The sequence below is a fragment of the Kogia breviceps genome, chromosome 3 (assembly GCF_026419965.1).
Source record: "Kogia breviceps isolate mKogBre1 chromosome 3, mKogBre1 haplotype 1, whole genome shotgun sequence".
NCBI classification, from domain to species: domain Eukaryota; kingdom Metazoa; phylum Chordata; class Mammalia; order Artiodactyla; family Physeteridae; genus Kogia; species Kogia breviceps.
Genome location: NC_081312.1, coordinates 174,804,241 through 174,818,430, shown reverse-complemented (window position 1 = coordinate 174,818,430; position 14,190 = coordinate 174,804,241). Strand labels below are relative to the sequence as shown.

The 14,190-nt window shown below is 46.2% G+C and overlaps 1 protein-coding gene across 1 annotated transcript; it reads left to right on the top strand.

Annotated features, from left to right (window-relative positions):
• The first annotated feature begins 11,074 nt into the window (after positions 1-11,074).
• Positions 11,075-13,956, top strand: SKIDA1 (SKI/DACH domain containing 1). Its single transcript, XM_059057853.2, has one exon. It carries the CDS (start codon positions 11,109-11,111, stop codon positions 13,866-13,868), a length of 2,760 nt encoding a protein of 919 aa, XP_058913836.1. The 5' UTR covers positions 11,075-11,108; the 3' UTR covers positions 13,869-13,956.
• The last annotated feature ends 234 nt before the right edge of the window (positions 13,957-14,190 follow it).

Genomic DNA, 14,190 nt, shown 5'->3' with positions numbered 1-14,190 from the left:
ATATTTTTTAAAATTTAAATAAAACCCCCAAATGCCTGAAACACTAAAAGATGTAAAAGGATTCACCTTCTGCAATCAACTACATAGCAGATAAACTTATAAAGCTATTCTAAACATCCAAAGACTTATAAATAAAAAATGTAAATTGAATCCAAGTAGTTGGGGAGGGGACCCTGGGAGGATGAGTGTGGGAGGAAAGAACAGATTGAGAATATCTCATTTCAACACCAATTTTTTTTCCGTTCAAACCTTTCCATAGTTACACCTCAAATGATTTCTTATATAAGAATTTCTCCCTATATTTCGAAATAACTGAATGATTTCCGTGAGGAAATGCAAGTTTAGGAAGATCCGCAAAATGAAAGTGTTAAAATGCAAACCACTTCTATAGCATTTCAAATGCAAAATCACAACCACCACTACCTTTAACTGACTCTTAAGGGTTCTTTTCAAACAGAGGCTGTTTATGAACATCATCTGTTAACTTCTTTCTGGTAATTCAAAACTCTTGTCAAATGATGTTTTCAAGATGACGTGTAAATATAATATTCCATTAGAGATCAATTCTAATTGGTTTTTTAAAATCCACCTTGGGAAACCAGTGCTGTACAATACACAGACTAGTAATGAGCATTTTAGAAGGAATTTCCGCAAAGTCTATTATCAATCTAAGTCGAAATTACTGTCTTGCCCTAGTAAGGTTTGGGCAAAAGGACTGAAATTATTTCATCATGAGTTTTCACGCACGATGACTTTGGTCTTGTCTTCAAGATTCGCGAGCACTTGTTGGAAATCTTCCTTTTTAAAAACTGTGATGCTTGCCAGAAATATTTTTTCCACATGCCTCACAAAGGAAAACAGGCAGAGTTTCGTAGGTTGCTTACAATTATTTCTTTCTAAAACGTGGTATAAAAGCTAATGACACGTTTTTCCCTTTTGAATTTCACTGTTATTTTGAAAATGCATTTCACGTTAAGAAACCAAGCCTGTTTTTGTTAGAGGTAGCTCAACCCAGCCTTTAAAAATTAGACTCCTTGTAGACAACAAAGAGCTGAATAATAACAAATAGAGACAGAGAAACGTGCTTTTCCGAACTCCTTTGAATCCCGACATTCATTTTCGAATCCATACATTTAAAGAGATTTAAAATAGGATATGATGGGCTCTAACTTTCCAGATCCAGAAAAAAAAAAATCGCCCACATTTGTCTCTATCTACTTATCACTTTGCAAACATATCTATGCTGCTTTCCCTCTTCTTTTCGTGTGTGAGTCGCAGCCTTGCCCAGCTTCCTCCAATTTAGCGGCACGTTGTAAAGCCTCCTTCCTACGCGGTCTGGAGTTGGGAACCCCTCGCCGGCCGACACTGATCATAAAACTTGCCGCGCCGACCCGACCCGGCCCAAGCGTTGCAGTTCGGGGAGGTGGGGGTGGGGGCCGAGTCGGGCCGGGGGACCCCTCCCTCGGGAAGGACGCACTCGGCGAACTGCCGCACGAGGGCCGAACAATGGGGGCGTCCGGGCGAGCTGGACCCGGCTCCCGCTTCCTCGGCGGCGCCGGCCGCGCGCCCGGCCGCCCCCGCCCACCGCGGCCCTCCCCGCCCGCGGTTTCGCGCTCTCACTGCCGGCCTCAGCCTTCCTCCCGAGCGCCGCGGCCCGGCCCGCCGCTCGCTCCGCCGCCGCGCGCCTCCTTCCCGTCCCCGGGCTGGCTCTCCTTTCTCCGACTGCGACACCGAGGCGCTGCCTTCGGCGACTCCAGCTTTCGCTGCGGCCGCCTTCCCGCTATTTCCTTAATATATTTTCTAAATTTCTCCTTTATTTTCGGAAGTGGTTGAGATGTCTCACTTCCACCTTAATTTCCATTTGCCATTTCCCTCTGGAAAAGATTCCCCCAGGAAATCCAAAACCTAGAAGGAACTACAGCAAATCCCATAAAACCTTTAACTCTAAATACGTCTTTTTTAAAAATTTTAACGCATTTATGTCGTCTAACCTGGCAAAAGAACTCTCTTCTCTTTTTATTTCCTCCTTTAAATATTATTTTAAACTCTCCATCAAGTGCATTTTGATGAGAGGGCAGAGAATGTGTCCGGCAGCACGCAGCAAATCAGAGGTTTTATCTTACGCCTCCTGGGATGGTAAAAAAGTGGAACGTGGACGAGTAAGCTTCTAGGGACGAAAAGCAACACAATTCGCTGGAGACGAAGCCGGGCCAGGAGGGGGGAGGCGCAGCGGGGGCGTCGAGGGCCCTCGGGCTCCGGCCAGGGGAGCTAGTCTGGGAAAGAGAGAAGGTTTTAAATAGCGGGGGCCGGGAGAGCGGCGGGCCCGCGCATGACGGTACTTTATGAGAAAGGATGGCACAGCGGATGAGATTACTTTGCTTTCTCATCCCCTAAGAAAAAACTAAAGTTCGAGGGAGGCGGAGAGAACAGCCATCCTTATTTCCTCCCCACGTTTCCGCAGAAGGACCGGGGCTGCGGCGGGCAGGGAGAGGGCGCAGGACGAGGTGGACCAATAGCAGTCAACAGGTCCAGGCCGCCGCAGGGCAGCGGGGCCGGGCCTCCGGGCCCCCTCCTCTCAGATCCCCTCCCCCCTTTCCCTTTCCTCCCCTCCCCCGCAGGCCCAGCCCGGCAGGAGAGGCCGGCTCTGCACTCCCCGTCCCACTGGGTCCGACTGCGGCCGCCTAGGCCTGGGCTCTCGGGGTGGGGGTAGGGCGGGGGTTCCCTGCCGGAGAATCCTCCCCCGGGGCTGGCGGCGGGAGGGGGAGGGGATGGAAATCGGGGAATGGAGGATTAAGAAGGACTCGAGCTCGGCACGAGCGCGGCCCGCGCGAGGGATCTTGGGTAAAAAGTGGCCGCGCGGCACCGGGAGAGCGCGGAGAGGAGCCGGGGTCAGAGGTCAGGGCCCTGGAGCCCGGCGTGCAGATCCCCCCCACGTGAACGCAGCGAGCAGGAGGAACCTTTTTGTTTTCGACCGAGCCAGCATGCTCCCCTATTGACCGCGCTGCTTTTGCCGGGCCGCTGGAGCAGAGGAGCTCCATCCCGTATCTCCTAACCCCACCCCCCTTCCACCACCAACACACTACCCAACTCTACCCTTCCTCTCAACTCACTTCCCAGCCCCCTGTACCGGGCTTGCAATAACGCAGTAAATTTGCTTTAACAACAAGTGGGGGTGGTTGCATTTACTCCTCCCTCTCTTCTCTCCTCCCCCTTCTCTTGCTGCGGCTCTTGACACTACTACAAACCAGGACTATAAACATAAACATGTGTCACTGTAACTGGGCAGGTAATATACGGATTTGGGGGTGGGGTGGAGGGGGGCTTGGTCGCCGCTTGGGGGGCAGTAAAAAAATGTGTGTTTCACGTGCTCGTCGGCTTTGGGGGCTGCCCCCACACACCGATCCATTTATATAATGCCGACTGCACACGGTCACTTACTCATTCAGCCACACAGACCCACAAAGGCAGACTTGCCGATAACCACCGTACCCAAAAGCAAATACATTTAAATACGCTCTCTCTCCTTTCCCAGCCACTGCTGCTGCCATTTCTTCTATCATCAAACAGTAGCGTCAATTCTTGAATCCCCTTTCCTTTAGAAAAATTCTTTTCCACATGGCAATAGAGAACATTTTTCGACCTAAACAGTATGCCGCCCTTTTTTCCCATAGACAGTAACCTACATATTTTGTGCGCAGAAATCATTTCAAAAAGCAAGTAAGTCTATGTAAGTGACTGAGTTTGAAATCTGTAAAGGTTCTTCTTTGGGCTTTCCCTTCCTGCATTTAGCAACTTGTGCTCTAAGTTGCTGCAACTGGAGCTGTGGAGATTAGCCACAGCGAGCCTTTATTATTATTATTTAGTCTATATTTACACTGCCGATCAACTTCTTTCTCTTTCTTAGTTCAGCAAGCCTAGCAACAACCGCTTACGGTAGCGTAAAGCGAATCATCTCGCAAGCTTTCTGGCTTGAAACGGAGGGAGATTCAGAAAATGTTCAGATGGAGAAGTGGTTCCCTTTGTTCTTTCATTGTTTCTCTACGAACTGGTGGATACAAGGACAAACACTTACCTTCTCTTCTTTTTGCTCCCGAAACCAGACGTTCCCATCAGCCTTAAAATACACAATCCACCTTGAAAGTAACTACGAATGTCGGGAGAGTTTGTATTCCATTCTTTTTCGTTCTCTGCCCTCTTTTAGCGTAGGATTAAGTTGCCGAGCACGTTGCTGCAAGCTGTAGCCCCCCGCCTTAGTGAATCGGTCACGTTTAGGACCCTCTAAGTCCATCCTAATTCTGCCAGTAGAACTGAGGGTATTGGAGCTCTAAACTTTCAAAAGGAAAGGGGCCCGCAAGTATCCAGAAAACTTACGTATCCCTTGAAATTTTTTACCAGTGTATTTTTGTACCACATCACCAAATAGAATTTGCCAAGAAATATTAGATATTTCTTCGAGGAAAGTGTGTGTGTGTGTGTGTGTGTGTGTGTGTGTGTGTGTGTTTAAGTTTCTTCTTAGCAATGTGCTGCTTAGACAGATGGAGTAACAAGGCAGGTTTGTATGGACATTTAACGGAACGAGTGGGTTTTCCATAACGTTTGTTATGCCATGTGTTTTTTCAAAACACTACTGGAACTGAAAAAGGAAGCAAAGAGAAATTTGAATTATAACGTTGCGGAATGACTTAAAGATAGGCCCTTGCTTGAAATGAATTAGTGTAAAAATTGACCTCAAAAGCAAAAAGTGAGATTTTTTAAGTTGAAAGACAATTTTAACTCTATGATTCCAAAATTTAGCAAGTGACTTTTCTGGTTAGTGTGTGATACATGTCAGTGTTTAGTGTCCAGCCTGGTGGGCATTACTGCCCAAACCCTGTTTAAATCTGATTATGATGTGATTTGTTGAAGTCATGAATACGAAATGATCCTTGTGTATCCATAAATGTGAACTTGGGGTTTTTTGATCTCCCGCTTTTTTGTGTGCGCCCAGTAGCTGCAGCAGTGGAAGACAGTGATTGGCTCCAGTGCTCCTAGAAGGATTTGGGCTGAAGCCAGGGGAACAGAACCAGAGGATTCCCTTTCCAGAGACCATCAGGCCCCACATGCCTTATCTTTCCCTTCTCCCCTCATGGGTACTCAGAATTTCAGTATGGCTTCAGCGGCCCATAGGTAGGCCTCAACATTGAGTGTCATCACTTCGGTTTCTACACGTTTGGCCCTGATGGGAAATAAACAAAAATTGGGGTAATCCAAATAAATTGTGGGTCTTGAGGTTTGTGTATTATTTGATACACCAACATTGAACACTACTTTCTCAGATTTTTTTTTCTACATTCAGGATCAATTGTGAGAGGCCCTGGTGTCTCATAGGAAAATATTGCAACAAAACAAGATAATTGGGGGAAAGGCGGTTGCAGTAGGAAAAGTGGCTTTTCTTTGATGGCATTTAATTGGAATTAAAAGATTCTTGAGCTGTAAACATTATTTATTCAGCACACATAAGCAGGCATTGTTTTATCACCATCATAATTATGGTGTCCTTTAAGCTGGCTGATAGCAGGAAAGATAAGGGAATGTGCCAGTAGATTCAGATCAGGTCCTGCTCCTTTCTATTTTTCCCTGCCACCCTCCCTCCCCTCTCTCTTAACTACCCTCCCCCCCCCATTCCTTCCATGGTCACTAGGGTCCCCCACAGCCCTTGAGATGAGGAGAGCAGGAAGATTGTGGCCTAACCATTTCTTACATCGTGAAAGTGATTTGTACCACACTCTAATTCGACACAATCTATAACCTTCTTGTCTCCCATGTTTATAACTGCTTTTTAGCTTGCAATATGTGTTATCTGAAGAGTTGCCTATTGCTCACCTGTATAAAATCTTGTCCACTAGGGTTTGTTGCTTTACCTTTGTCTAATTTAGAAAGCACACTCTTAGGGCTTTTTCAGAACAAAGCCTCACAAAACCCCCTTTACCTCCAAGGATTTGCAAATTTATAAAGGCTGCATTGAATTCAAGATGGGTCAGGGGGCAAAAAAGGGTAGAAGGTCACTGCATTTTGATTATGGGTCAGTAGACAACATGGCATATATACTCTGTGTCCCAAACTTCTGTTAAAAACAGGATTTTTAAATGCCTAAGAAGAGAAGGATGGGCCCTTTTGGAGACTTGCCCTGATTTGTTTGGATGAGACAAAAAAGAAAAATATTAAAGAAAATGTACTAAGTTATAATTTAAGTTGTTCTTTAATTTAGCCATTTCCTCCTCCTCCTTTCTCATTTTCCCCTCCCCAAAAGCAGAGAACATGTGATATGACATAAATTTAGATAAGGAACTGTTGACTCTCACACAAGATTTTATTGTCCTATATCCTCAATTAATTCAGCCATATAAGACTTTAAATTATTATTATTTTAGACTTTGTTATGTTGTAAGTATTATAGTTACTTTTGGCTAACAGTACAAGGGACTTCTTTTATTCTTCTAACCAGTATACTTACATTGTTGAGGCCTTTGTGATGTTTCTTAGTCTTTTCTGTCTGAATTCATTTTGAACAAAATGTGCCAGCAATCACTAAAACAAATGTATATGGTGAAGAGTTAGGTGATGGTGGTGGGGTTGGTGGGGGCGATCCTCATTTAAATTATGTGTGTATGGGTGAAGGCTGGGAAGGGAAAGGATTATTTTAATGCTCTTCAGTACTTTAATTATATGACATTGTAGTGTAGAAATGCAAAAGTACTATTAGGTTTTCCTTCAGGTTTTCAAAAGAACTTTCCCCATTAGTAAACTACTTCTGCAAATTGCTATTGCATTTCCCAGCTAACCATTTAAAAGACTGTAAATGCCGTGTGCATTACTTCGCTCCAGAGGAAAAAGGTCAGACTGAATTGCAATGGTATTTAAACATAAAATACAGTGAAAATAAATCAAAATAGAACATTTGAAGATAAATGTAGCACATCAACACAGGATAAGTAAAGACAAATATGTTCATATCTTCATAGCCCATCACTTTAAAAACTGAAAGTGCTGATTTTTTACAATAAATGCAGAAGTAAGTGGACATTTATGTATTTCTGACTGTATGTGCCACAGAGGATTTTCCTCTAGCAAGCAGCTTTGTTTTCAAAGCTAAAATACTTTTTATGATAGTGTGTAGGTTATGCATTCCTCACTGACTAAATAATCGCATTTAATTAACAAACTCAATGCATATCATATATATGCCTAAATTCTCAGTTAAGTAATCCCCTGGACCCTCAGAGATGGATATACACATAAATGTTAATTTGGGCGTATCCACCCACATACGTATATGTGTTTGAGAAACATAGAAGTTGATATATCTTTTCTTAAAAAAGAATTGGAATACAGTCCATCATCTGAATTGGGTTCATCTTTGATTGTAGAAGCGGCTGACATGGTCAACATATTTATCAAAGAAACCCCCTGGCTTTTGAAGAATAGTACTTTATACATCTGGATCTGCACATCCAGGCAAAGTAAGTAAATTATTGCATAACTTTAAGCATAATTGATAACAGACACCTTTAATTTTTCATCCCCATTCTTTTGGCCAGCTTTCACATTAATAATCTAAGCCATAAATGTTGGTAGCTATTGATCGAAATCCCCTGTGTGCATGCAAATCCATCTTAAAGTCCCCTGCCTTTCATGTGTGAGCGCTCAGGGGCCTCTGCTAGATCTTTTTATCGGGATCGACCCCCAACGTGCCTGGAGAAGACCCCGGATATACAACGTGTCCTGATGGCCACAAGAAAGCTGTCTGTCACATTCTGTGTGTGTGTGTGTGTGTGTGTGTGTGTGTGTGTGAGAGCGCGTGCGCGCGCGCGCGCGCTCACGCCTTCACACACACACACACACACACACACACACACACACACACACACACACCCCGATGGGGAAGTTAAAGGAACAAAAGAATGTATTAGACAAGAAGAAATATGTGTAATAGGAGTATTAAAAATGTATAAGTGTGAAGGTACCTGAGTGCACATACAAAGATATTCGCATAAATTGTATACATAGACCCAGTTCCCAAATCTTTTGGCCTTTATTTTTCTCCATTTGACCCAACAGATTGTAACTTTAGTTTAAAAAATACTATTCTGTTAGTTTTTAAAACCACCCATATTGCCAGTATTTGAAAGGTGGAAGGGGAGGAAGGAGAGGAAAAGGTGATTTTGAAATGGTTACTAAGTCATGTTGCCTTGTGCAGGAGGAATAGGAGTGTGAGTTTGTGTGTGTATGTCTGTGTGTGTGTAAGTCTAAATAGGAATCGAGAACAACTAGAACCACCTGGCCCCCCCCCCCAAAAAAAAAGAATGCTCTAGCCAACCTTTTGTACTGTCTTCTCAGAGGCTTTTTTTGAGTTTACTATTTCTTGGCTGTTTGACGCTTTGGTGAAAATCTTAAAGCTGGGGGAGGGGAATCGGACGGGGTGGGGTGGGAGGGAGAGGGCTGGCAGTATATAAGTGCATCAGGAGGAATTTTAAAACGACCTTATTGTCGCTTTCAGTAGACTCTGGTCATTATACTTAAAAAAAAAAAAAACCACCAGCATCTGCTTTTCCTGGAAACTTCGCTTTCTGCTTAAACCTTTAGCATTTTGCCTCCTGCGAAAGTGAAAGAGAAAAACGCGGTGTGATAGATCCAGATGCAAAAGAAAGCCAACTCGGTGGATGGTATTAGCTGTGACGAGGCATTGTTCATTGCTGCCTCTCGGTTACGTTTAAAGCCTGAAATATCACGAGATCCATTCAATGATCCTTCTCTCATTCAAGGGACAAAAATGTAATTTGCTGTAGCTCTGATTTCTTGGATGGAAATGCTAGCCTTAGATTTCAAAGGCAAGAACTAGACATCGCGGTTTGTACACACATTGATTAAGTTGAAGAGCGGCGATTACATCTGTGCTGAGTGCAACAGTAGTCCAGGGCTGACTTTTCAAATCCCAACCTCTGAGTTACAGACTCTCTTAAATAGGCTTCCTTAATTTCCGGATGCACTTCTTGAAATTCCCAATTCTCTTCAAAATTCCTGGGAAATTACTAGGAAGATGAGGGTGGGGGTGGGGAACTATGGCCGAGATTTCATTTCATGCAAACTACCTTTTTGTATGTCTGATTCCTCGGTTTTTAATCTCTCTCTCTCTCTCTCTCTCTCTCTCTCTCTTTGAGCCATACCTGCTTGTGCTAGCCAGACCAGAGCAGGGGAAGCTGGAACTTTTGAATGTGAAGGAAGATATTATTGTACATTTTTTTTCTTGCAGGCTCAGAAATATCCGTTTATTCTTTTAAGCACACGGATGTGTCTATTTTTGGAAGAACAAGGAAACATATAAATGCCTGAGTTGCATTTATGCTGTAGTTCCAAACACCGAACAGTTAAGAAGATTTTGCTGAATTTTGCAAAGCAGCCAACAAACCGCCTTGGGATCGTGGTAATGCGACTGGGAAGACCTTTGCTCTCATTTGGCAATATTTTGGAGATCCTTGAAAATGACACCAAAATATACCTTAATTTGACTAAGAAGAGGTTAAACAATATTGATATTCATCCAAAGTGATTTTTTTAAAGCAGATGCTTGGCTTTCATGGGGAAAAAAAAATGGGAGTTGTGGAAGATTCATTTAAACTACCAACCAAGAGCATCACAGACCACTGAAATAGTCTGCATCGTACATCAACACTTTCTTTTCATCGTTATTACCTAAAACCTATGGAAGCACCTTGGGCGTTTTACATTTTCTTTTCTTTGCTACAGAAGCAATCTGCTCCATGGAATTCTGACCTGTCGTGAACAGAACCCTGGCTAAGGCTGTGCTGGGGACTCTAGGACCATCCCGCCTACAATCCAGCCTGGTTAATTGTGAAAAGTGTACACATTTCTGGCTTATCTATGCTTTGTTATGGGTCTGACGTGAAACTACCTCCTCCCCACCCCACCCCCCAGCAGAGAACCAAAATCCAGTTGAATTGTTACAGTGTTTCGGAGCTGGAGCCTTGAACTGCTTCCTTGGTTAAATAACTTTGTTTCTGGTAGTAAAAAGGCATTTTGGGGGGGCGGGGGGAAACAAGGATAATCGAGAGAAATTCAAAACGTAAGTCTGTACTGGGGTGGTTCACCGCGCGGATTTAACTTTGGAGCTCCCAGCCGGGCTCCTTGCCCCACTCCCATAAGGGAAATACCAGGCTATTCTGCACGTTTTCACTTAAGCTCCATTTTCCAAAGGACAAGGGGGTGGGGTATATGTATTTAGGCTTGATAATGTTTTTAAAATGCTTTTCTTTGAAATGATAATAGCTATAGCGGTAAAATGCAAATAAAGCAAAAATAGGCAATATTCCTTTAAAGGCGAATATACAGGGCTTTTTTTTTTTTTTAAAGCGTACACACACTGCTTCTGATGAAGTCTGTGAGTCAGCCTGTTTCTGAGCTCCGATAGTTTAATGGAAAGATTTATATACCGACTGTATTATTTACTTTGGGAGGGGAGGTGGCAGTATAAGGGTATGCTAATTAGTGGGAGATTTTGGGGGGAAGGGGTGGAATATCAATTTTTATTGCATCACCTGTCAGGAGTGTCCAATCAGCGCTGGCTTTAGGGGAATTAATTGATGAAGGTGTCTCCGGACGAGCTCACTTCACTCTGTCATTTTATTTGTAGCTAAAGCAGCGGCGGGAATAGCAGCTGCATTTCTTTTCTCTTTCTCCCTTCACATTCCATTATCATAGTGCTCCAATGGAGAAGGAAGGAATAGAGGGGCCCAGGTACTGATCTGCATCGGGGACTTAGACCAACACACTGGCAGATCAGAAACCGGATGGTTTTTTCCCTCTTTTTTAAAAAAACGAAAACCAAAAAAAAAGCAAGAATCAAGTCAGTGTAATTTCATAGTTTTTTATCCCCCAATAATTTCGCCTAGAGTTTGGCACTCCCTTCGCCGGGAATAACAGTCTTTGTTATTTTATTAGCAGGATGCCTTGAGACACACGCAGCATCTGGTGGAGGATTAACATACATACATGTGTATGTATGCGTCACGTATATATTTACTGCAAATGGTGGGGATCGTTTAGTGCCCGAGATGGGAGACCTGAAGTCAGGTTTTGAAGAGGTGGATGGCGTGAGGCTCGGCTACCTCATCATTAAAGGAAAGCAAATGTTTGCCCTCTCCCAAGTCTTCACGGATCTGCTGAAAAACATCCCGAGGACGACCGTGCACAAGCGCATGGATCATCTGAAAGTGAAAAAGCACCACTGCGATCTGGAGGAGTTGCGGAAACTCAAGGCAATCAACAGCATCGCCTTCCACGCCGCCAAATGCACTCTCATCTCCCGGGAAGACGTGGAAGCGCTCTACACCTCCTGCAAAACCGAGCGCGTCCTCAAGACCAAGCGCAGGAGGGTCGGCCGGGCCCTGGCCACAAAGGCGCCGCCGCCAGAGCGCGCCGCCGCCTCCGCCGCCGCCGCCGCCGCCGCCGCCAGCCCCCGCCCGGGTTTTTGGAAGGACAAGCACCAACTTTGGCGGGGCCTGAGTGGAGCCGCGCGGCCCCTGCCAATCAGCGCGCAGTCCCCGCGCCCGGGCGCCGCCGTCGTGCGCCCAGCCGCCCATCTACCTCAGATTTTTAGCAAATACCCGGGCTCGCACTACCCGGAAATCGTGCGCTCGCCTTGCAAACCCCCTCTAAACTATGAAACTGCCCCGCTCCAGGGAAACTACGTCGCTTTCCACTCGGACCCTGCTTATTTTCGGAGCCTGCTGTGCAGCAAGCACCCGGCTGCCGCCGCCGCCGCCGCCGCCGCCGCCGCGGCCGCCGCCGCCGCCGCCGCCGCCGCCGCCGCCTACTACCAGGCGTCGGCGGCCGGGCCCCAACCCAAGGCGGCGAGCGCCGGAGGCCCCGTGAGCCTGACCTACCGGTGCAAGCGCAAGCGCGGGGGCGCCAAGGAATGCCTGCTGGAGCCCCACGCCGGCGCCCGGCGCCTGCTTCTGCTGCCCAGGTCCTACAAAGCCAAGGCGGCGGCCGCGGCGGCGGCGGCGGCGGCGGCGGCCGCCGGGGCCACTTGCCTGGAGAGGTTTCATCTGGTTAACAGCTTCTGCCCGCCTCCCCACCACCACCATCACCACCACCACCATCACCACCACCACCACCACCACCACCACCACAGGGCCCAGCAGCCGCAGCCGAATCACCACCCCCCGCATCACCACCGGCCACAGCCCCATCTGGGCAGCTTTCCCGAGAGTTGCAGCAGCGACTCCGAGTCCAGCTCCTACTCGGACCATGCAGCCAACGACTCAGATTTTGGCTCCAGTTTGTCTAGCTCCAGCAACTCTGTGTCCTCGGAGGAAGAGGAGGAGGAGGGAGAGGAGGAGGAGGAAGAGGAGGAGGACGAGGAGGAGGGGGGCAGTGGGGCCTCGGATTCTAGTGAAGTCAGCTCGGAGGAGGAGGACTCGTCCACGGAGTCGGACTCCAGCTCCGGCTCCAGCCAAGTGTCAGTGCAGAGCATCCGTTTCAGGCGCACCAGCTTCTGCAAGCCTCCCAGCGTGCAGGCGCAGGCCAACTTCTTGTACCATCTGGCCTCCGCCGCCGCTGCAACCAAACCCGCTGCTTTCGAGGATGCCGGCAGACTTCCCGACCTCAAGAGTAGTGTCAAAGCGGAGTCGCCGGAGGAGTGGAATATGCAGAGCTGGGCCCCCAAAGCGTCTCCGGTGTACTGCCCGGCCAGCCTGGGGAGTTGTTTCACAGAGATAAGGAACGATAGGGTATCTGAGATTACATTCCCACACTCTGAAATTCCCAGTACTGTAAAGAGAACTGAGCTGACAATTAACTGCCTGGCGGAGGGGGCCTCTTCACCTAGCCCAAAGACAAACAATGCATTTCCACAACAAAGAATACTCCGAGAGGCTAGGAAATGCCTACAAGCAACTCCTACTACATGCTGTGCAGATAACAACACAATAGCTGCTAGGTTCTTAAGTAATGATTCTTCGGGAGTGGCAGCAAATTCAGAAAAAGATTCCAAAATCCCTCATTGCACTGAATTTGCTACGGATTTGCCCTCTTCGCCAACTGATCCCGAGGTGGATGCAGCAGCAGCAGCAGCAACTAAAGCCGAGAATCCCTGCACTGACACAGGAGAGAAGACATTGCCATTTCTGCACAATATTAAAATCAAAGTAGAAGACAGTAGTGCTAATGAAGAATATGAACCTGACCTTATTACAAATAAGCTAAAGTGCGAGTGCAATGATACAAAGGGTGAGTTTTACAGTGTGACTGAAAGTAAAGAGGAGGACGCCTTGTTAACCACAGCCAAGGAAGGTTTTGCATGCCCTGAAAAAGAAACTCCTTCCTTAAACCCACTGGCTCAGAGTCAGGGCCTTTCATGCACTTTAGGTTCTCCAAAACCTGAGGATGGGGAATATAAATTTGGTGCCAGGGTGAGAAAAAATTACCGGACACTAGTACTGGGAAAGCGACCTGGACTTCAGACACCTCCAGTCAAACCAAATCTGAAATCAGCTAGAAGTCCTCGTCCTACAGGTAAAACTGAGACACATGAAGGAACACTGGATGATTTTACAGTTATAAACAGACGCAAAAAGGTAGCCAGCAATGTAGCATCAGCAGTGAAAAGGCCATTTAATTTCATGGCAAATTTTCCTTGTCCACCATCACTCATTATTGGGAAGGATGGGGATTTGTGGCCAGCGTATTCCTTAAACACCACTAAGGATTCCCAACCTCCTCACAAGGCCCATCCTATATGGAAATGGCAGCTGGGCGGTTCTGCAATACCTCTTCCACCTAGCCACAAATTCAGGAAATTTAATTCATAAAAGCGTTTTGGAAGATATTTTCTTGAACCATATTCCCTTCCTTTTGTTGTAAACTGCACAGGATGGTTTGTACAAGTCCATTAATGTGTTACACCCCTTTTGGAGTCCTGGTTTATCGCATTTTGAAGACAGAAATCGGATTACTTTTTTTTCCATTGCGGGTTTTTTTTTTTTTTTTTTTTTTTGGCGTAGGGTGGGGGCGGGGTGGGAGAAGGGTTGGTTTACATTCCACAGACTATACTTCAGGCTAAAGACTCAAGTAAAACTCAGTTATTACGGTAGAGCTGGAACACTTTACTGTTTCAATGCTAATAATGCACCT